The sequence below is a fragment of the Colias philodice genome, chromosome 24, assembly GCF_061535455.1.
Source record: "Colias philodice isolate Cphi_HAF_F1 chromosome 24, ilColPhil1 Martin Lab GWU primary, whole genome shotgun sequence".
NCBI lineage: Eukaryota > Metazoa > Arthropoda > Insecta > Lepidoptera > Pieridae > Colias > Colias philodice.
Window position 1 is genome coordinate 3,164,650 of NC_143109.1, and position 23,314 is coordinate 3,187,963.

Consider the following 23,314-nt stretch of genomic DNA (forward strand, 5'->3'; position numbering starts at 1 on the left):
AATGAAAATGTCATAAAATAACAAACAATTTAGCTTCCAACCGAGATATGCCAGTCGTGTCCGAAATTTCAAAAGAACGATTACCTCATAAAATTCGATACAATCTTCACAAAAGGTTGCAGTTCCGGAGATCAAACTTAGTACAAGACTGGAGTTCGCAATAGTTCAGTGATCTGCTTTCATCGCTATTGGTGCGTGTTCGGTTCCGGTTGATGCACTTTTTGACGCCTATACCTTGGACCTGTCACTTGATGCATACACTGCGTCGTGCGAACTGCGATACGTTGAAACTGTGGTGCTATGACGCAATGTAGTATGAATTTTATAGAAGGTAATGGAGGCTCGGTGTGTAAACGTTAACTTGGTAGTCCAAACTTTACCTCAATTTACATATTATCTGAATTATTGTATTCGTATGAATCAATAAACATTATTTTGACTAAATAATTACTGTATTATGATATATATTTTGATTCTATGTAATACCATATAACAGTGATAAAAACACCAATTGTTAGTACCAACCAACGATAGTAATTGCATAAACTGTCAATAATATTGCATATTAAGAATTGATATATTCTCAATAAATGGAAAAAATGGACACATTGTATCGCTCTACATAGAAAATTCCACGCACACATTGACATAGCTGTAGGGTGACTATAGTTTTTAATTTTAAATATATGTTTAAAATAATCTGAAATAACTGTTATATCGTTTTAGTGGAATAACCTTTGCATCAAATAATAATATAAATAGCGTCAAAAACTTGATTAATTAGATTTTATTACAAGATCCGTCAACATCTAACAAATATAATGCTTCCTTTGACTCATTCATTACCTCTAAAGCTCCATTAATAATCCAAAATGTGCAAAAATACACGTTTCCGATCAAAATATAATTCGATGTTTATGTATTAACGACCTAAATATCTTTGGTTTGCCTAGCATTTATCCGGCATTTAATTTATTGCCTGTGTTATATAATAAATGTAATTAAAATAAAATCCTATTTACCTTGAAAGTAAATAATGCAAATACGACTAGACTGTCGCTCTATATTTTATACTAAAATTAACTTGACTCAATAAGTTACGTATTTCTTAGAATAACTTTGATTTGTTATAGTTTCTTTATTGTATTTAATACAGTTAAAGTAAGTTGAGGAATGTTTAATTACACTGATCTTAAAGTAGAGCACTCTACTTTATACACTAAATTTAATAAAATGTTTATCTATATGTTATACTAGCTGCTCCGCGCGGTTTCACCCCTGTGGCTCCACTCCTGTTGGTCGTAGCGTGATGATATATATACCCTATAGCCTTCCGCGATAAATGAGCTATCTAACACCGTAAGAATTGTTCAAATCGGACCAGTATAGTTCCCGAGATTAGCGCGTTAAAACAAACAAACTCTTCAGCTTTATAATATTAGTATAGATTTATTTGGAGCTTTTTTACAAAAAATATTTTTACAAAAACACTTAAAGCTTGACCTGTATTTCTTCATAATAATATTCCTAAGATTTTTACCAAAGCTAACATTAACGGAAACAAGGCAACACGTAGAAATAAGACCAGTATAAGATAATCCAACACGATTGAAAACTCAATTGCAATTATTGAATACTCCGCCCCGGCTTCGCCCGTGGTACATATTTCGCTATAAAAGGTAGCCTATGTTCTTCTCAGGGTCTAAAGATTATCTGTGCCAAATTTCATCAAAATCGGTCCAGTAGTTTATGCGTGAAAACCATACATACATACATACATACAAACCTTTCCTCTTTATAATATTAGTATAGAAGTATAGATAAAGAGAGGAAGTGAATCTCTAACGGAAAAATAACGATAAGTAATACAAAATAAATAAACCAACACTTAAATAGTATCATTAGCACAAGTTTTCACCTTTTATAAATGTTGCAAGTTTTTAAAGAGGATGCGGACGAAGCTGGAATATCGAACTAGTTAGAAATCTGTCGCCATTTCTAGCGAGGAAATAACTTATATACTTTCGCTGTTCCTTCCTACTTTGTGATATATTTTTATATGAATATAGGAAATAATAGGGAGATCAAAAAAAATAATTTAACAATTCTATACCAAAGCGTAAGTATATTTATCGCGTTTATTAAGCTCCAAAATAAAAACGTTTTTTTATAATAACATGGGAAAAGCTCGAGTTTCTTTAGACATTGACCCGGTCATTTATTATTTACTTTCTTTTGAATAATAAACATTATACAGCGTACTGTTTTTAGCTAATAATCTCTATTTTCAATATTTACTGGTATTATTTCTGTGTGTACATTTCACTCTACCATTTTAAATTCGACTAGATAATCGGTACATCTTCGACTTCCTTTTCAAGTAAAGGAAAATGTCATATTTTTAATTAAACCGCACAATTAGCATTTCCAATAACCATAAACCCAAGGTATAAAGCCTACAGTGACGTCAGAGAGAAATCTTAGGATGTTCATACTTTGTGGAAAGGGCTGCAAGATGAAAGTGGCTGCTTCTGCACTTTCGCATAAATACGTGAAGGAATTTACTAGCTTTCAAAAGTAATTTTGTTTTGTGTGGATATGTTTCAAATGTATGTAATGTTTACTTTCCGTCAGCTTCGCTTTGTCTATAACCATATGAATAATATACTAAAACCTTCCTCGACAGACACTCTATCTATTAAAAACCACATCAGAATGTGTTGCGTAGTTATGAAGATTTTAGCATACATAGAGATGCACAGACAGCGACAGCGCCTTTGTTTTATACAATGTAGTGATTATATTGAAGAGAGAAATTGTACGCAATGAAAATTAGAAAAAATATAAGCTTTATAGAGGAGCTTAAAGCTCAGTATTTAAATCAAGCCGTTTATTAATTTGTTTTATTTTTTTTAAGCAAACGTATATCCATAATAAACTTTTTATAAAGGTCGACAAACATAAAAGGAAAATAAAAGATAATTATGCGTTTATAATTTATGTTATAACAAAATTTACATACCCAAATGAATCATCATTATTTATTACGTATTTTTATGAACATACCTGCCTAATAATAAGTTTTAAAATAAACATTCTCACAATCTATACTAATTTTATAAAGCTGTAGCTGTATATATGTTTGTTTGAAAGCGCTAATCTCAGAAACCACGGGTCCAATTTGAAAAATTATTTCACTGTAAGATAGTCCATTTATCGAGGAAGGCTATATGTTATATATCATCACGCTAAGACCATTAGTAGCGGAGCAATGCAGGTAAAACCGCGGGGTACAGCTAGTATCTAGATAAAATTAGGTCATAAAGTAGCACAAACATTATCAGAACAGAAAAATGTAAACCGTAATAATTAACTAATTAGATTGACACCATTACCATTAAATATTTGAACTGGCAAAATTAATTATGAGCGGGTTAATTACAATCTTCACGGTTAAAAAGTGAATTAATGCGTATAACGAGAGAATGCTATTGATATTTAGTTAGCATCACTCTAGTTATAAAAATTGACATTGACCTTGATTAAATTTAATAATTTGAATTAAAAGTATTTGTACAATTTTATCCCTCATATTTCAACATACATCATCATCATCATCTGATGATGGGCTGATGCCCATATACGTTCCCACTGCTGGAACACGGGCCTCCTATGAGGGTACATACTTACGACTAATCTATACTAATATTATAAAGAGGATAAAGGTTTGTAATTATGTATGTATGTAGGTATGGTTTGCATGCATAAACTACTGAACCGATTACAATGAAATATAGCACACATATAGAGGGTAACTTGGATTAACACATAGGATAGGTTTTATCCCGGAAATCCCACGGGAATGGGAACTATGCGGTTTGTCCTTTGAAAACGTGGGTGAAGCCGCAGGCGGAAATCTATTTACTTATAAAAAGCATATCCACCAGTATCTATTCATATAATTACGTAGTCAAGTAATTAGTCGTAAGTATATAATTTTACAATTTTGTGTGTAAAAACACTTAACACATACATGTGAGTCCTCAATTGTTTAACTTGTAAATTTTTAACCTTAACCTGTCAACTCTTGCAACTTGCAAGTAAATCATATATTGCTCAACAGTTTCACAATTGATAAATATATATAAGAACAAATTTTCTTCTAGAAGGTTTAATGAAATTCAACAATAAAAACATTTATAGAACTGGGGCATGCCCATTTTAATAACAGATCGCTTTTAAATTGTGCCGTTCAAGGTTTGAATGCAGAAATACAATAACTTGTTTTATATCTTATTTATATCAAAAGTGATAATATATAAGTAACAGGTCGCTTTTATAGGTAACTATAAAACCTACAAGATACTTTTTGCTACACTCTTTATTACTCGTTATTTATAATATTTATAAAATAGATAAATAATTCTGTTCATATTCATAAAATAAGATCTATAATAACTTACAATTCCGAAATATTTTATAAAACAACCGCGTAATTTGCCTTTTAAACTCAAAAAGTACTATACCGATTTTAATTTTTTTTACAACAGCAAAAAGCTTCATTATTCTTAACGTAGGCGTATTCTTAATATAGTCAAGTGGTATATATTTCTTATCTTATAGGTTGCCTGGTATTGATTGCTGTTTAGTAATGAGGCCGCCTGTTGTATAAATGATGCCCTTTCAAAAATAATATGTATTTTTTATATTCTTAGTTTTTACAATAAAGTATTATAATTTAAAAAATAAATAAAGACACAAGCATACAATATTATCCACTCAAAAAACATAAGAATGCGTATCGAAAGGTATCAAAAAAGGTAAGAGATGTCCGATAACTTTCACATCGGCGAAAGCACTTCGATCTGAGGTCATTCACTTGGCCCAGTGTAGGCTTCAACCTGCTTAAGGTTTATTGTATAGCTTTTGGTTTAAGACGTCCAAAGTTATGTATGATTGATTGTTGTAGAGAAAAGCTTTTTAACGCACACAGTCATAAATATATGAATTCTAATGTACCTGTTTGGTAATAGTCTAGTGTGAGGATGATAGATCATGGTATGGTAATCGTATTAAGCAGGTTTGTTTTATTTATTTGTAAATTTAGGTTTAAAAAAGAGTATATTCCACAAAGGTAAAGCACGCCTGTAGTTTTTCCTGGCTTTCAAACTATATTTGTGTGTAATCGCAACTAATATGTTAATTTCTTACCAATCCATATTACCTAATTTGTTCTAAAAATAATTATGTACCTGAAAATAATTCTTGGCTATCTAACTATGTTTAGTTTTATAGTTTTATTATAGAGTAATAAATAAATGTTTGTGTAATTGTTAACTACTATATAAAATAGAGTCCTTGTTTTTTACACACTTAAATGCTAATTTCATACCCATCTGTGTTACAAATTCTTTGTAAGTCCGGCAATTACCTGAAAATAAAGGGAAATATTATTAATTTAAATTACAGTTTGACAGAAATAATTGCTTCAAACAAACTAATAAATAATTGTAGATTGATAACTGATGCAAGCAAAATTTACCTCATTGCTATCGAAACAATTAATTTTTACAGTAATATTGTATCACAATTGCTAAATTTTAAACCACTTTTAATTGCAGATTTCGCGTGAGTTTGTTTCATGCGAAAACGAAACATTAGGATTAAGCAAAGTATTGTTAAAAATAGATTTTCTAGTTTTTAATTATTCTTCATTTAACTTTATTCATATTAGCTGTCTCGGCAAACGTTATCTACCGTATGATTTAGCGGTATGAAAAATAGATATTATTCTCAGACATATCCGATATACACAAAATTTCATCACAATCAGTCCAGCCGTTCCGGAGGAGTATGGTAAGTAACATTGTGACGAAAATTTTATATGTATACAGAGAAGATATAACTATGTCAATAGAATGATGATTTTCTAAAGAAAATCTAAGACGAATATAAAATTCACATAGACTATTACAACTAATGTAAGAATAAAAGAATTACATAAGGTTGTATAAGAGTATATTGACATAGTAGCTATTGCAATTATATTTATGTAATGTCAATTTTATTGAGGTCAGAACAAGGTAATAAAATAATGTTTTTGTTCTAAAAAAGTTTTACTAATTGACTTTGAATTGTCTTGAAATTTAGTTATCGTAGTACATTCAGAATTTTCCATCAATAGTTTTGCGATTTGTAATAAAAAATATATAATATTTCTTAATCGAAAACAACTTATGAATTTACTTACTTATATATTTACTTATACTTTACTTATATGTATTACAAAAGTTGCAATAATTTACAATTATTACACTTAAATTATAGAGAATTTACATACATTACGAGTATCTTAACACTTAGAGATTGAATAAGAACAGTAAATAGTACTTTTATTTATCAATAAAAAATTGTATTTAATCAAAAGTAAAGAGGAAAATATATGTAAGAATAGTGTACGTTACAAAAAACAATTGCCTAATAAATAATTGTTCCAAACAATATTATATAAAATACACGTCAATCAAAAAGCGATTCATTATTTTGAACCACTCGATGTGTCCGTGTGTTAGATATCAAATATAATAAGAATTGCTTTCACTAAATTATTTGTAAATGATATCTTTTTCCAATTAATGTATAAAAATAAGATAATGGAATAACTTTTTTCTCTTAGTTTACGAAAATTGATGGTTGAAGTAGTCTGGGGTTTAATTTTTAATTTAATTCAATTTTAAAAACTTGCTCTAGGTAAAGTCTGATAAAGTGATTATTTATAAATTTTATTTCTGAAATAAAAATGCTCTATATTTTTTTTATCCTACAATTTATTAACAGAACGCTTAATTAACTAATATAAAGGGTGTAAGTAATCGTTAAGTGTGCACAAGCGATTATTCTGTAACTATTGCAGTTATCAAAAACTTTAAACTGATATCGAAAGTACTTAACCTAATGAGTAAAATAACCATAATACATTTTTAAAAATAAATCGAGAAATATCAAAACCTACAAATACTAGAACAATCTAGAAAGATGACTCAAACTTGGCAATTTGTCAAGGGCCAAGATTCGCTTGCCACGACTCCGGTATTCACTTTCACTTTACCGGATTTATTTAATATAGAAACCGAATATTTGTTTGTAGAGAAATTGTGTGCATATTTCGTTATGGTATTTCATTTTCTATTATTTAGTGGGCGTCGGATGTCGTAAAGGACTACCTTACCTAAGCCGCGGGCGGAAAGCTAGTTAACTATATAACTAGAAAAGAAAACTGACAAATTCTACCCCGAAATCTAACCAAAAACACCATTCAAAACCTACATAATATGCACTATATTTGAATTCCTAACCCACCAAATAAAGTTCCCATGATTTCTCCCATATGATGCTACATTAACAAAGGTAATTAAGGTAATTATCTCCGTTACACTTGCCCACTTCTCAGCGTCTGCTACGGTTGACTGCGTGCAATGTTTTATGTAATTCACAAGCAATAGTTGGTCGCTGATCATTTAATAGTGTTACGAAGACTTTGGTCAGGTGGTTTGTAAAATTATTTATTAACAACGAAGGCACAGATAATATAATACTTTTTAGCAACCGAACTGGTAGTTCGTCTGATAAGCTAAGGTAAATAGGTTAAAAGGTACTTTGCAATATGTTCCTTACATTGTTATATGTTTACGTGAGCTCATGAGTTCTGCATTGATTTATCGTTTTAGTTGAACCACAGATACTAAGTTGAACCGTATTTTAATGTAGCGTATATGTCGTTGCGGTTTTAGTTTTTTCGATAGGCTCGCGTTAACTGCAGCTAAATTATTTTTGTTTTATTAATCACATTGAGTTGTGTTCAAGTTTGCTTCGAGTATAAAATGTTGCTTCTAATTGGAATATTCACGCAACTCCAAAGAGACTTATTACTCGAATTGTAGATACAATCATAAATATTTTATTCGTTATATGATGTCATTTAAGAATCCTTTTCACTATATATCTCGTCTTCTAAACGACCGTATCTTCAATCTCAAGATGTCAACCTCAAACCGACTTTCACCGGTTATAAAAACGCGATACAAATACTTTGTCCGGTTCCATTTCACTCGGTCACATCACTAGTTATCCGGTATCGGTTTTTTCGCACTAGTGTTGTCCCTATTCACCTAGTACGGATGGTATATGTGTTAAGGATGTATAATTAAGGGGACAAAATCGTATTCATTTATTTGCTTTGTTTTTTGTGTAGTGAGATTTTTCTTTATATAAGCTAAAAAAACGAACGTTTATAGCACTCTACTCTATTTTTATTCAAAAACTTTTCCTAGTATTTCGTATCTTTAACTTAATATAATTTTACCCAGGAATATTATTTCCTACCTAGCCTAGTAAAATAATATACAAAATACTTTAAGTAGTTGACTTTTCTACAAATAAAACTTACAATTCATTCTCTTTATAACACGTAAAAGGTGTAGATTACAAAAATATTTTACCAAATCATTTAAATATAATAAACAAGAAAATGAATACCTCCGTTACAAGTTACGTCAAGCCATTAGCTCCGAAACCTCTCATTACATCTTGTAACATCTTACCTCAGAATTAAGTTATTACAAATAGGTACTCACACTTCCCTCTTTATTATATAAGAAATGTTTTATATTACATTTTATACAATTTATAATTTCACGGTCGAATTATTGTGTTGTTATGTTTGTTAAAGTATAAACCATTCAATATAATTTTATCTATACTAATATTATAAAGCTGAAGAGTTTGTTTGTTTGTTTGAACGCGCTAATCTCGGGATCTACTGGTCCGATTTGAAAAATTCTTTCGGTGTTAGATAGCCCATTTATCGAGGAAGGTTATAGGCTTTATATCATCACGCTACGACCAACAGGAGCGGAGCCACGGGGGTGAAACCGCGCGGAACAGCTAGTTATAGATATTTTTTATCTTACACAATGCTATAGTATACTTAAATTTACTGATACGTGTCCTTTAAAGTATCTACTATATAATTTTAGCACAATCATAAAATCAATCAACACAATAATATAATAAACTAGCTTTTCGCACGCAGCTTCGCCCACTTTGTCGAAAACTTAACAAATTATAATATGTATAAAATCTCTCTCAAGAACCTCCTTTGCGTATTTCTAAAGTTGCGTATGTTTCAATAAACATACATAGAGACGGACAGACAGCTACTTTGTTTTAAATTATATGTAATGATGAACTTTTTGTCAAAAGCTCTTTCCTTACCCTAATGAAATTTCACCTACGACGCGACGTCTCTAGAAATCAAAAATATATAAAAATGAATCCCTAGTTCCATTGGTCATGGCACCACGCGTGAACGGCTGGACCGATTTAGATAATTATTTTATTATAATATTTCTTGAAGTACGAGGATGGTTCTTATGGAGAGAAAACGTAAACATGTACCACGGGCGAAGCCGGGGCGGACCGCTCGCGCTAGTTGATTGAAATATTGATTCTAATCAAACATTTTAACAAGTTAAGTCTAGCCTAAAATAATAATCTATTGCACAACTTTCAAATTAAACTAAGGTTGACAAGTATGAAAATTCCTAGGCTACCAAATAATATTTCCTGGTCCGTAATTGATCGGATTCGAGGCTAAATTCACTATTTAATTGACCTTCTATTTAAATTGCAGTTTTACACGCAATATGATATAATAGTTATTGCTATTAAAATATAAAAACAATGAAAATATGTTAGATAATAAAATAAAAAAATGCCATATATAAGATTTTGTTTTTTATTTCATAGACACACACTAGAACGATAATACGTTTTTAAAAGAAACAGTTACATAACATAGACCATATTATGAAGTATATTATACGTACACCATTCCGATATTACATGATTAGCATATTATTGGAGCTAATAAATATATAATTAAAAAAATATAATAAACTAGCTGTGCCCCGCGGTTTTACACGCAGTGCTCCGCTCCTGTTGGTCTAAGCGTGATGATATATAGCCTATATGCCTTCCTCAATAAATGGGCTATCTAACACTGACAAAATTTTTCAATTTGGACCAGTAGTTCCTGAGATTAGCGCGTTCAAACTAACAAACTCTTCAGCTTTAAAATATTAAGTATAGATTCAAGGGAACATGTCAAAGGAAATAACAAAACCGCACATAATCACACCAGTTATTCAACCTTTAAATGACCTTCAAACTTCGAAATAACCTAAAATGCACTTCCCGATAACCTTAATACATAAGACAATTTTATTTCAATGATACACGAAAACTAATTTGTATACAAGTATGGGAAAGTGTCGATTGTATAATAAGCTGTATAGTGTATGTAGATACTAGTGGTTGTCCGTGACTTTTGTCGTTTCCTATGTACAAAATGTATTCTAGTATTTTCTATGGAACACTATCTATAATATGTCTAAGATATAATTCTTATGTCGGTCAAACAGAAAGAAGCATTGCAAAACAAATTGTGAATATTAAATATAGACGATACATAAAAAAATCAAAGCAAAGCTCATGAAAATTCAAAGAATGTTATTTCTGAAACTTCGCAAACTGATAATCAATAATTTGAAAGCTGTGTCCAAATCATAAGCAAGGCACTCTTACTTTTATTTTTAAATATAATTCACCATATTATCCATTCAAACTGTAGTTTTAGTCATTCTTTCTGTAACCATCAAGATATTTCAGTACAGTTCACTGTTTAACATCTTAATTTTCTATAAACATTCTACCGGAGACTCCTAATAAAGTTCATTCAAAACTGAACTCTATTTACCACAATTATTAAGTCCTATTTCCTCCAAAACATTTCAACCACCACTTGTATTATTACTGTAGCATCAAGCTCTATCCACTTAGAGAAAAGCCTAGAGTTAACGTTAACATAATAATGGTGATCTTGCAATTTAAAGAACCGTTCCTATTTGGATACATTTCTTACTCCACTTTACATTAACTGTAGTTTAACTCTTGTTAATCTGAACATTCAATTACTACTTAAACTGAGGTCAAAGATACTTAAACTGAGCTTTACATTTTCATATTTAACAGAACTTTTACCTGGATAATACTTGGTCTACATTCCTTTTTGCTTCGGATTTAATAAAATCGTAGCTTCTTGTGCTTCTATTTCTTTTGCACGCCTCATAAGCGAAGCGTTGAGGTGGTTACTACTGTCACTTCGCGCAAAACATCTGATTTTTCAAACTTAAAATGTCTTTATGTATCATACATTGCACTTGTAAGATAATACATACACACACATATTAAGAAAAAACACTATTTTTAACGTTCATGATATTTTTGATGTCATTTTTGTTATTTAAACTAGTTAAAAAACAGTTTAAAAAAGTTCTGTCTTGGACGTCCGTGTGTCTGTATGTGCGGATCCTTTTTCTTGTTAACACGATAGCGACCGAAATACTTTACTAATCGAGTCTTTTTTTTTCTCTTACGCTTGAGTATGCTCAGGAATAGAACCCTTTCATTTTTCAGGGTCTGATTCGATGTGGTTTAATTGTTATTAAATAAACAAAAATAATAATTAATAAATATTTATTAAAAAAAATTATGAGGCGTGCACTTTTGGATTTTCCAAATTTTTCTTTTTATCTTTATAAAAGTGAAATCCCATGTCCCCTAGTGGGGTAAGGGGCAGATGCATTATACATCTGTTTCACTGATCGATTTTCTTTAGGGACAAGTAGGTGATCAGCCTTCTGTGTCCCGCCAGACCCAGACATTTTATTTTTCTTCGTCTCCACCGGGAATCGAAGCCAGGACCACTCGGTTCTACGCTCACGCGTCAACCACTGTACCAAGGAGGCGGTCTATATGTATAATAGCAATAATAAAGAAACTATACTGATATTATATAAAGGAATGAGTAATATATGTAGAGATAAACTACGATAACATGGCGCGCCCCTCCAAAATTCAAAACGTTTGAAAGTATTTGTGAAATTCATAATAAATAATATAATATAATAATAAAAATTAATAATTTAATTATTATATTATTATAAATAATAATAATATAATATTTAAATATTTGTATTTCACTACACACATTGAAACAGTAATTTGGAGGGGCGCGCCATGTTATCGTAGTTTATCTCTATATATGTTTGTAACGAATTGGCATAGAGTAGAAGACTAACTGGCTGTATCTTTGAAATAAACTTACAGTAATATAGGCATCAGAATAACACATGAGCTATAGATAATTTTTTTTTTTTTGCAGGTTCGTCCGCGGGTGAAACCGCACGGCTCAGCATATAATCTATTATCTCCTATTTAAGAAATGACTTCCGACAATCTCTCACATATCAAAACCACTGTATATTTCTTGCTATTTGCCCTTCAATAAAAGAAAGATTATAGCATCCTGCACATCACTAATCTGACATTTTGTGTAACCTTTACACGATGACATAACACAAAATAACGAAGCCATTCGCTAGTGACTCGCACCTTGCTTTCGTCATGTACAAATGTCAATAGTTCATTTGTCGTACATATTATGTACATCTCAATTAATATGTTTGTATGCTTTTTACGAGTATCTTTATACCTAATTTGGATGAGTTGAAATGCGTAGGTAATTTTGTATAATTTTTAAAATGATATTTAACTAGCTCATGGCTTTACTCGCGTGGTACCTCGCCTAAAAGTAACCTGTGCTAACCCAGAATATAATCTAACTTTGTACTAAATTTCTTACAAATACCATAGCCTGTTTTTGTGTAAAGACTAACAAACATACATCACATTACGTTCTTGGAATTTTTCTATATAAACGCGAAAGTTTGATAAGAAGTAGGATTACGAAGCTAACTTTATCAACAAAAACATCATCAGCCTACTTTTTCCCACTATGATGATGGAAGCCTTTACAACATATTATTTTACTCTATCTCTATTTAAATGCAAATAATATATCACACCATATAAATTGCAAAACAGTTCGTAATCGCGTCTAGCAATTTTGTTAGTCTGTACGCGATTACCTCACAACGAATGTGTCAATCTAATAAGACCATTGATTAAAGTCTTGTTAACGTCTGATTGTCCTGTAACAGCTGAACAACTTTCTAAAATTATTTTTTAACAAATACATATAACTTAATGTTACAAGGAATAAGGTTCAAATTAGAATATAGATTAAACTCTATTCCTGTAAGTTTTGGGTATCCAACGAAAGAAAGTAATATATTAAGGAAATAATAATATTGATAAAGACAATATAATTAATGAATTTATTAATTAAAATAAAATAACATATTTTGTATCAGAAGTAGAATCGAACCACCAAATAGGTCAATTGTGTATCGAAAATTAGACGAATTTATACTAAATCTCTACATTTGCATCCACTTCAAGATTATCTTTCTATTATCGATTTTATTAATAGCTCCTGCTTTTGACTTATGAAATTGTAAAGGTCCCTAGAACTTGCAAAGGTTAGTTCAGTCCTCGGCGACATCCTAGCTTTCATTATTTCATAATAACTGGATGGTTGAAAATTTCAGTTGCATCAGATAAGCAATAATTAAATAATATTTATCGTATCTTTAAAACTGTTACTTTTAATATTACAGCTTATCAATTCTCGTATAACATTATACATATTCACCTAATATACATAACGTATTCATAGTAAGTTTTACATGAATATTCATAATAGGTTATGTATGCAGGGTAAATATTATCTCTATAAAAATATGTTTCTTTTTGTCATATCTTACGTCTCGATATCTCAACAAAATTAAATATATCTTTACAATTAACTCAGTTATAGGATAAGCATAAACATTCCTTAACCTATTCCCTATACTAGAACATTCTGTACAAAAAAAAGTCTAGAAAATTCCTTCCACAATACATTGATTATTATTAATCAACCGATGCGCCCTTGAATTTTTATTTTTTTCATCAAGACATCGAAAAATAGAAAGTAGCTAGCATTGGCCGACTCGTACTCATCATACGCAACACACACATACACACACACACACGCACAGCTTGACCTTTCATCATATTGTGAAAGTATTAAGGTGTGAACACAGCGATTTTCATATTTACCTTATAAGAAACTATTTGTATGCATGTAATTATTGAAGACAAATATGTAACGAACATGAATGAATGTTGGTTTTTTTTTTCTTGTATAATAATGAGGTTATGTTTTTCGAATAAATCAACTTATATTCTTGATTTTTAAGAGTGCTAGACAGTCAATGAAGACAACAAATATAATATATAATAAGCCATTTATCTCTTTTGAATTAAGTGCCTCAAACAATAAGTATGTTTCAACAGAAACAATATCTCACAAATACAAAAATATGTATTAGAATTATAAATTTAGCAAAATTTTATTTCTATTTTAATATATTCCGCCATTATCTTTATCGAAAACGCATTTCCTACTATTACTTTCTCGCTATTCGCTACGCCCATCACTTACAACCTTATGTAGTAATTTAGCGATTTCGTAGCAATTAATAGACATATACAAGCAATAGTAACTGTAAAATTACGCGTTAATTATATCGAAAACTAAGCGTTTAGGAAAGCAAATTTGTTCATAGAAAATAATTATCGATGATGAAAAAAATATGTGTTTATTACATTCAAATATTCAACCATAAAACATAACTGATCGATTAACTATACATATTTTAAAGTTATGGTTTTATACATAAGTCCAAAATGAAACTTTTTTGCCCACTGGGAATTGAACCCGGAACCTCCCTATTGTAACACTTATTAACAACAAGAGTAATTACAAGGAATTAGTAAATTTCAAAATAAACCTACTTACGTACATGACATAAAATACGTTTAAAGAGAACCTACGAATAAAAATTTTCTACGACTTTGAACAAAGTTAATGAATGAATGTTTTTGAATGTTCATTAATCATTACACAATACTATTTCAGCGTTATAATAATTTAAATAATAAGTAAATAATTACAAAAGATATCGTTGAAACCTCTTTACAACTCATCAATAAATAAAAGTTCTACTACATGAAACTAAAAAAGGTAAATAAAAGAAAAATTCCTTATCTGTGCAATGTCAGATAAACATCCGCACATCACTAGAGCGAGCCCTGTTGACCCGGAAAACAGGTTCTGCACAGCCCTACTTATTGAATGAATGAATACGCGTACAAATTAAGTTTTTCACTTGCTTTTACTCAATGAATTATTCTTTTCAAAACAATATATTTTAAATACGTGTTATAATATACGATTGAATATTCATTAAAACTAGTCTAGCCGATTTGGAAAATTTTGGTAAAAATCCAAGACAGAGGTATGTATGTACATTTATGAATACTTATTAAAATATAATAATTAATATTTAATACTTTAAAACTGTTTCTTTCTCAAACCGTACCTTTTCGTTATCAGTATTTGTTTACAAATATTTACGTTCGAAGAGATTATGTTTTTAATTTTATAACTTTCTCTCATGAAGAGTTTTGTTTTATTACTTTAAATATACATAAAGATTAATAACTTAGTTTTTACTTGTTTGACGTTGACACGCTTTTTCTAACCACACATAATTTTGTGGTTTTATTTATTTATGATAATGGAGAATATAATTGCATTACTGAGTCAGTTTTATTAGAAAACTAGGTAAGTATTAAGACTGTACTGTTTAATTACATAATTTATTCTTATACTGTCCTACAATTACAATTAAGTTTGAATAGAAAATAACGTCTAGTATTCATTTAAACATTTACGAATTAATACGAATCGTTAGAGTAAAATCATAACTAGATATAGAGCAACATAAAGTTATATTTAGATTACTTTTTTATGTATATGCTAAGATAATATGTACAAAAAGTATCCATAGTTAAACAATAAATAACAATACACGTAATCATTTCACTTTTGTAACTCTGTCGTGACCAACGAGGAAATCTAAATGGATTCGCTAAATAGATAGTAACGACTTTGAAGAAATACTTATGTAAAAGGTATGGATTAAATATAATGTAAGATACAGTATCTGCTATTTGTATATAAAGTTATGGATTTTCCGTAGAATATAATTATACTGTGCCAAGTGCAAACATTTATTAATAAAAGGTATCTTTAACAGATCAACAGAAGACTATTTAAATGCAAGTAAATACGTCTCTATCATGACATAGTATATAACAAAGTAGATATATGATATGATGCTACGTTAAACTACGCAACAAGTTTCATTTCGGGGTTTTTGAATGCACAAAATGATTTTCAAGAGTGGGTTTTATATATGTATACACGGGTGTTTACCCGTGGGAAGCCGGGTCATATCTCTAGTCTACACTAATATTATAAAGAGGAAAACTTTGTTTGTTTGTTTGTTTGTTTGATTGTAATGAATAGGCTCATAAACTACTGGACCGATTTTAAAAATTCTTTCACCATTCGAAAACTACATTATCCACGAGTAACATAGGCTAGGTTTTATCCCGGAAATCCCACGGGAACGGGAACTATGCGGGTTTTTCTTTGAAAACGCGGGCGAAGCCGCAGGCGGAAAGCTAGTAACTAATAAATTATTTTTAGCCCCTCTTCCCTTACTCCATAACCCACTAAAGTACACGGAACTTAATACGTTAATACTGTTATTTTCATATTATAGAGCAGTTCAAGGACTCTACCTACCTACCTTCTCTACATAATATATCTAGAAATTTTATTACAAAATATTCAAAGATGCGACTAAAACATTTAAATTATCGCAGAAGCAAGTTTGCGATTGTTACTCAGCCTGACATTTAGCATCTTGACCGTTCACCGCTTGCGCAAATGTAACTTGCTACACGAGCTATCGAATTATATATTATATTATATACATATATGATACTATGAAGACATATTATATGTGAAGTAACGTTTGTTTTCTCGGTTTTGTTGTTTTGTGCTGAATTTAAATGGGAAAAGATCATAATTGTATTTAGTTCTTGTCTTATTTGTATTTAAATTTCAATGATGTTTGTTAGTCTTTAGAGAAGGCTAATTAGAGTATTATACTTGTAGAAATGGTGGACTAAAACTAAAAATAAAATAAAGCTTTCCTTGGGAAATGTTGTATGTAGAGCTTTCCGCTTTATAGAATGACAAATTTTAATTCTGGATAATTTATAAAACTTTTAAGTTGATTAAAATAACCTTAACCGAGGCATCATAAAGTTATCCAAAATAGTGAATTCATTAAAATAACATGTCTGTGAATAGAATAGTCATAGAAACCTAAAACATTCTTCTACAACTTCTTTAAAATATAAATAAAATTTGAAGAAGACTTATATATGCCTAGTCTTAAAGTTACGCTATTAATCTTATTTCTAACACACGATTACTTAATCCCGTGTTAAGTCTATTAATTAATATGTGTTAATATGTAATGACGTTTCACAATTGTTTTTAAGAATATGATATTTGCGTAACTCGCGCGCAATTTGGTAACGATTATGATTCAACTTCGCATTCATTTGGGTTTGAATAATTCTGTGTAACGTTACAAAACCCTTTCATAAATAGCTTACGGATTTTCCGGTTATCTTGTGTTTAAGTTATCGGAAAATTATTCGAATTTATGTATTTTATATATTGATGATAATAAGGTATTTTATTTCATAGTTTGAATAATTATTTGAAATGTAGATTTTTAAATATCTCTAAAAAAACATTTTGCAATTTGCATTTGAAACATGTTTTTCATAGCTAAAAAAAGCTTACACGCGGTTTTATTTTTGAAAATAACTCTATACTGAGAATTTCTCTAGTTTATTTTAAAGTTAAAATGTTAATTATCTCGATTAAAAATACAAACATAAGAAAGTGGGACAAATTCAACATTTATTCGTGTCAACCTATCGTTAATTTACCATAAGTGGTCGAGTGCGTTGATGTCGTTTGTATGCGGAGCTTTCGAGATCGCTAACATTTATACAGCCTTCATATTATATATCTTATAGTCATTATTACAACGATTTTAAATTGTATGTATTCTGAATGTGTATCTATATACCTTTTCATATATCCGTGTACAATCCTTGCATAAAATATTAAAGCTTTCAACAATTGTATTAAGTTAATATACATTACATTATACTGCCTTACTTTTATTCTACTAAGCTTTCCACATAAAAATGTCGTACAAAAAATTTCCCAAGTTTTCCACGAAAACTCGTCTGAAAAACTTTACAAAAAAGTTCCATACCTTGACATGTCGATAAAGTCGTACACAAAAGCACCGCCACTGCACCCCATAAAACACAGTTAATATAGCCCATTTCACTGCCACTTAATAACCTAGGCTGTAGCATTTCACTCTCACTATCATACTATGGTTCAATTCACAGCACAGATAAATAGCAGGTCAGTTTAGCACAGCGCCATCTCTTGAGCGGCTTGAACGTTGGTGCACGGGCGACGACCGTCGTACGTCTACTGCGCCTGAGTTGATCGTACGCAACCATCGGACCTCTCTCGCCTTCCATGCAGGGGAAAGAAACATTTCTTGAAAGCGATTATTGCGAATTAGTTAATAGTGGACAATGTGTTTTGGGAAAATGTTTAATTTGTAATGATAATGAGTGCATTATAGTGATGGATTGAATTTGATTAATTTATAAGGAGCTATATTCTTATTAGATTTTAAAGAAATTATGTTATAGAGTCGAATTAAAGTTTTGGCCTACGACCCCGTATATGTAATATGAATTTACGATTTACGATTGACCTTAACTCATTTTTGGCTAAAAATATTCATTTAACGTAGCGTAGCGTAGCTATTATTGTAATTTATTTATGAAAATGAAACAATCCTGTAAAGGGAATTTCATAAAAGTCTTATAAAGTAAGTCTTTATCAACATGTTATTATATTACATAATATAGCCTCTCCTCCATAAAGATAGGTGTACATTCTTATTAATCTATTTCTACTGATGATAGAATTTTAAAAGTTGCTACACTATGTTGCAAGGTTAGTTTAATTATAGCATATACACAAAAATCATACTAGTTCCTGTTTATATACATAAGTCTTAAGTATAGCTATACATTTCAGTAGGTACCAAAGGTTGGTCCCCCCTGCACATCGAACCCACTTCACTTTCAAACTCGGTCGCGAACGCGGACGCGTAAACACACGGAACTGTTACTCGCACTTGCTGCAAACCACGGGGTTTACTTTTATAGGGCAAATGTTGACATATAACCTCAGGTCATCTAGGTGAAACTAGATTTGGGAGACAGGTTTGCAACCACTGCTTTTGGATATGATAATTTCAATTTATTCGACTAGCTGCATGGTTTAGAAATTTCAGATATTATATATACATTCGGTGACCATTTAAGCCTATGTTTATATAATATTTTAGTATATGAAGAAAGAATACATATATAGAATATCTTAATCTAGGAAATATATGAATATTTATTTATTACTTTCTACACCTATTATTATCTCAAGTTCAAACTACATAAAAGCAGCTGCAGTCAATTTTACTTTAAACTATACACTGTGCGAAACAATTAAGCATCTTTTATAAAATGCGATGAATAACTGTGTTTCAAATTTGTTTCGTTAATAGAAAATCATATTTTACCCAAGTAACAGGAGCTTTTTTATTTTTTATCCCGGATCTATCTGGGCGCCCCGCCCCACAGGCGGGGCGGCTTATTAACTGACACGAAAATATAACATTCATTCATATTGTAATAATTAGTTTTTCAACTCTCTCACGTTTAAGAAGATTTACCTCAATCATTATTAACTTTTTTATGAATGTATAAAAGTTTTATTTTTCGTGATTCGTCTCAACGTTTAAAATGGAAATTGTAGAGCGGAACTCTACTAAAATAGGAAAAAAATATTTCATAAAATTACATAAAAATTTATAATATATGGATGTACAAAGAAAGAAATGTATTGATAAAAAATTTGTAATCCTGTTTTTATCATAATTAATAGATCGTGTACTCAACCTACACAATTAAGATGAAATATCACAAAATGCTAAAAATATTCAAAGATGTCTTCATACATATTATATTCTTACATCCATTTACGCAGAAACATATCCCAAAAGTGTTATTACTTTTCTTTCACAATTTTTCAAATAATATTTTTTGAGAGGAAAATTTTTAATGTAAAATAGCCAATATAGAAAAAAAATCTCTTAATATTATAATGTCAATGATGAAAAGCTTTCGGCGGGTGTAAATTATAATTTACGCGTAAATTATAATTTACGCCCAGTTCGGAAAGCAGTTATACATACAAACAAGTTTGTTTGATATCATTACAAGGCTTTGTTCATTTATTTTATATTATTTCATATCTCTATTTTAATATTATCAAATTCGATGATTTTGAGAATCTTCATTATACTAATATGGTGTCTATAAAATATTATACTCGCAGTTTTTATAGTTTTTTTAAGGAAACAAACAAATAAACGTGTTCGTCAAGTCACTATGTTCTATAAGCATATGACCTTGTTGACAGCCTCAACTTAACACGTCTGATGAACACTTTTAGTAATAAAATTGAACATTGACTAGAGAGGGATTTTATTTTGTAATTTTAAACACTGTATAGTCAATAGGATGAGAATTTTTCAGAATAATGAATTAGTGATCGACATTATTGACCCAGCTTAGTCTTTATAAAATTAATTTACAATGTCGTAGTTTGAAAAAGAAAACGACGAAGAAAATCTACAATCAGCTGAACTTTTTTGTTATATACCTGTTACATTTCATTTCATTTAATGATATCAAATGTATTACCTATTAATAAATGATATTATTACGTCGACCAGTACTTAATATAACATCTTTATTACAAGTATTTACCACGTCATCATCATCATCAAAAGATAAAAGTAGGTGCTATACCACAGAATAGTAATAAAAATTAATTATTATTAGGCTATTGCATAGCTTCTATCGCGGGCCTTGAGCGCGGGGACAGAATCCAGAAATTCCACAACGAAAATACCTCACGCTCCCCACGGGGACGGGCGCGGAGGTGTGGCTTGAAGGCATAGCATGCAATAGCTTTACCGCGGCAGTCCCCGAGTGCCACACGTCTTTTTTTATTCATTTTTAGTTTCGGCAGTATACATTTTTAACAGCCATAAAATATGATGGCACATGTATATGCCTTCTTTATTACATAGTTACATACCTACCATCTGACGTGGATTTTTACCTTTTCGTCACATAAGTGAGTTGATTTATTTTAAAACAAACAAATTATGTACTAAAACTTTCCTTGAGAACCACTCTATCTATTAAAAATCGCATCAAAATCCGTTTGCCAGTTTTAAAGATCTAGATAAGCATACATAGGGATGGACAGCGGAAAGCGACTTTCTTTTATACTATGTAGTGATGTTACTATCTCATTTTGGAAAATAAGTCCGAAATTTATAGGTATTTATTTTAATAGCATTGAAATGCTTTATAAATGAGAAATTTTAAAGAGTAGATAATATGGAAGCTACATCTACGTTGTGACGCTGTTTTCCTGGTGAAATGTATAGCATAGTATTACAATAGGTGTGACTTCTATATCATTTAGCCGTAAACATATTATAATATGTACCTCAAAAAACACTTATCGATTTTGAACAAACTTGCACTGATCAATGAAACCAACATGAGCTTTATACAACATGGACAAACATACAAAAAAAAACACGAGTCTCATGAAATTCAGCGCGCGTGTATAACTTCGTCTGTGACTTCGTATACTTACAGTTATTAACATATTATAATAATCCAAAAAACTGTGTAATTCTTACAATATTAACACAAACGCAAACATTTATTCTTTGAACTATTACATACTTACACATCAAATTGATAACCTCCTTCTTTGAAGTAGGTTAAAAATACAAAACGAAGTAGATACATACCGGATAGCGCCATCTATTCGATAATTACGGCAACAGTTGCAATTTATGCGAAGACATGTTCGAAATCTTTTGCTATATTTGTCACAAGATGGCGCAGTGAAGTACATCTGTATATATATATATATCTTATGAAAATTTTGATAAATAAGGCACAATTAATCTTTACTTACCATTATAAATTTGAAGAACAAGTTTAGAAATAAGAAGAACAAATTTATTAATAACAATATGAGGTCTAATCACGGGTCTAATTATTTTTTTTTTCATATCTTTATTAGTTAAAGCGCCATCTATGTCTAGTATTTAAAACTAATGCAAACTTTTTGTCTGAAAACAGTTGTACACATAATATTTGAAATTAAAAACTAAAAAAAATTAATAGTGTATGATTTTTTATTTTTCACAAAACGTTTTTACTTGCTATTTATATATTTTTATTTTTTATCGTGTAAGATAGGTTTACTTTCTATACATAACGATAGATGGCGCGTCATAACCACACATCATCTTGTCACCCCTAGATAACTTGGGTGTATAATGTCCAAATTTGGAGGATGTGTTGGAATTAGGATAGAAAAGAGGAAAATGAAAAAAAAATTTAAAAATTTAAATTTTTTCTATTGTTTTCACTATGTCACATAAAACGGACATTGCCAATTATATGTACATGTTCGAACCGTCACATATAACGGACATTGCACATTATTCCTGCAACCGTGGTACATATATAAAATGCACATTTTCAACTCTGTAATTGAAAATTATTATCAAATTATAATTATGGACGATCAAGTATAAGCTTTTCAAACATCTGTCTTAAAATATTGGTTAAAACTTTAACGATATCGTTAAAAATAATGGATTTTAAAAAACGACACTATCAAAAGTCACAGCATAAGAATTGGCTAAGAATTAGGATAGAAATAGTATTACATAGCCTGAGAACTTATTCTTATACACCAAGAAAGTCCTCTTCCCATTCACTAAATTGTACAGATTGTAATGTGTTTGCTTTATCGTATGCAAAGAAGTCGTATACCATGCCTGAAGTACCAAAACAAACAGGAAATTGAAATCGCTTTTTTTTGGATTCTTTGGCATAATATATATCCATTTGCTGCCAGTTTTTTAATTTGTAAGGTATTATTATTTAAATTTTCAAATATTAGGTGGTATTTCTGGTAAGTAACATGATACTGTGGCTGAAGAACTACTGAGAAGTAGGGAAGATTCATCTCGCACCGCATGTAAGGGCTGTAATTCTGCAGCAATAATATTTTTTTGATGGTAAAAATTCTGACTTTTTGGATCTTCATTGT

At 30.2% G+C, this 23,314-nt stretch overlaps 1 protein-coding gene and 1 long non-coding RNA gene across 5 annotated transcripts in view; one reads left to right on the forward strand and one right to left on the reverse strand.

Annotated features, from left to right (window-relative positions):
- The window catches only part of LOC149477657 (uncharacterized), an 80,160-nt gene extending 61,643 nt beyond the window's left edge, over positions 1–18,517 (reverse strand). For 3 of the 4 annotated variants that reach the window (XM_089710137.1, XM_089710136.1, XM_089710135.1), the window contains exon 1: positions 18,285–18,504. In XM_089710137.1, coding sequence (XP_089566263.1) covers positions 18,285–18,390 — 106 coding nt within the window. In that variant the 5' untranslated portion in view covers positions 18,391–18,504. Of the gene's footprint in view, positions 1–18,284 lie in introns of all 4 variants that reach the window. The other variant, XM_089710138.1, reaches the window with a different exon arrangement.
- Positions 1–23,314, forward strand: part of LOC149477658 (uncharacterized) — a 310,772-nt gene that overhangs the window by 31,196 nt on the left and 256,262 nt on the right. The window lies entirely within an intron of this gene.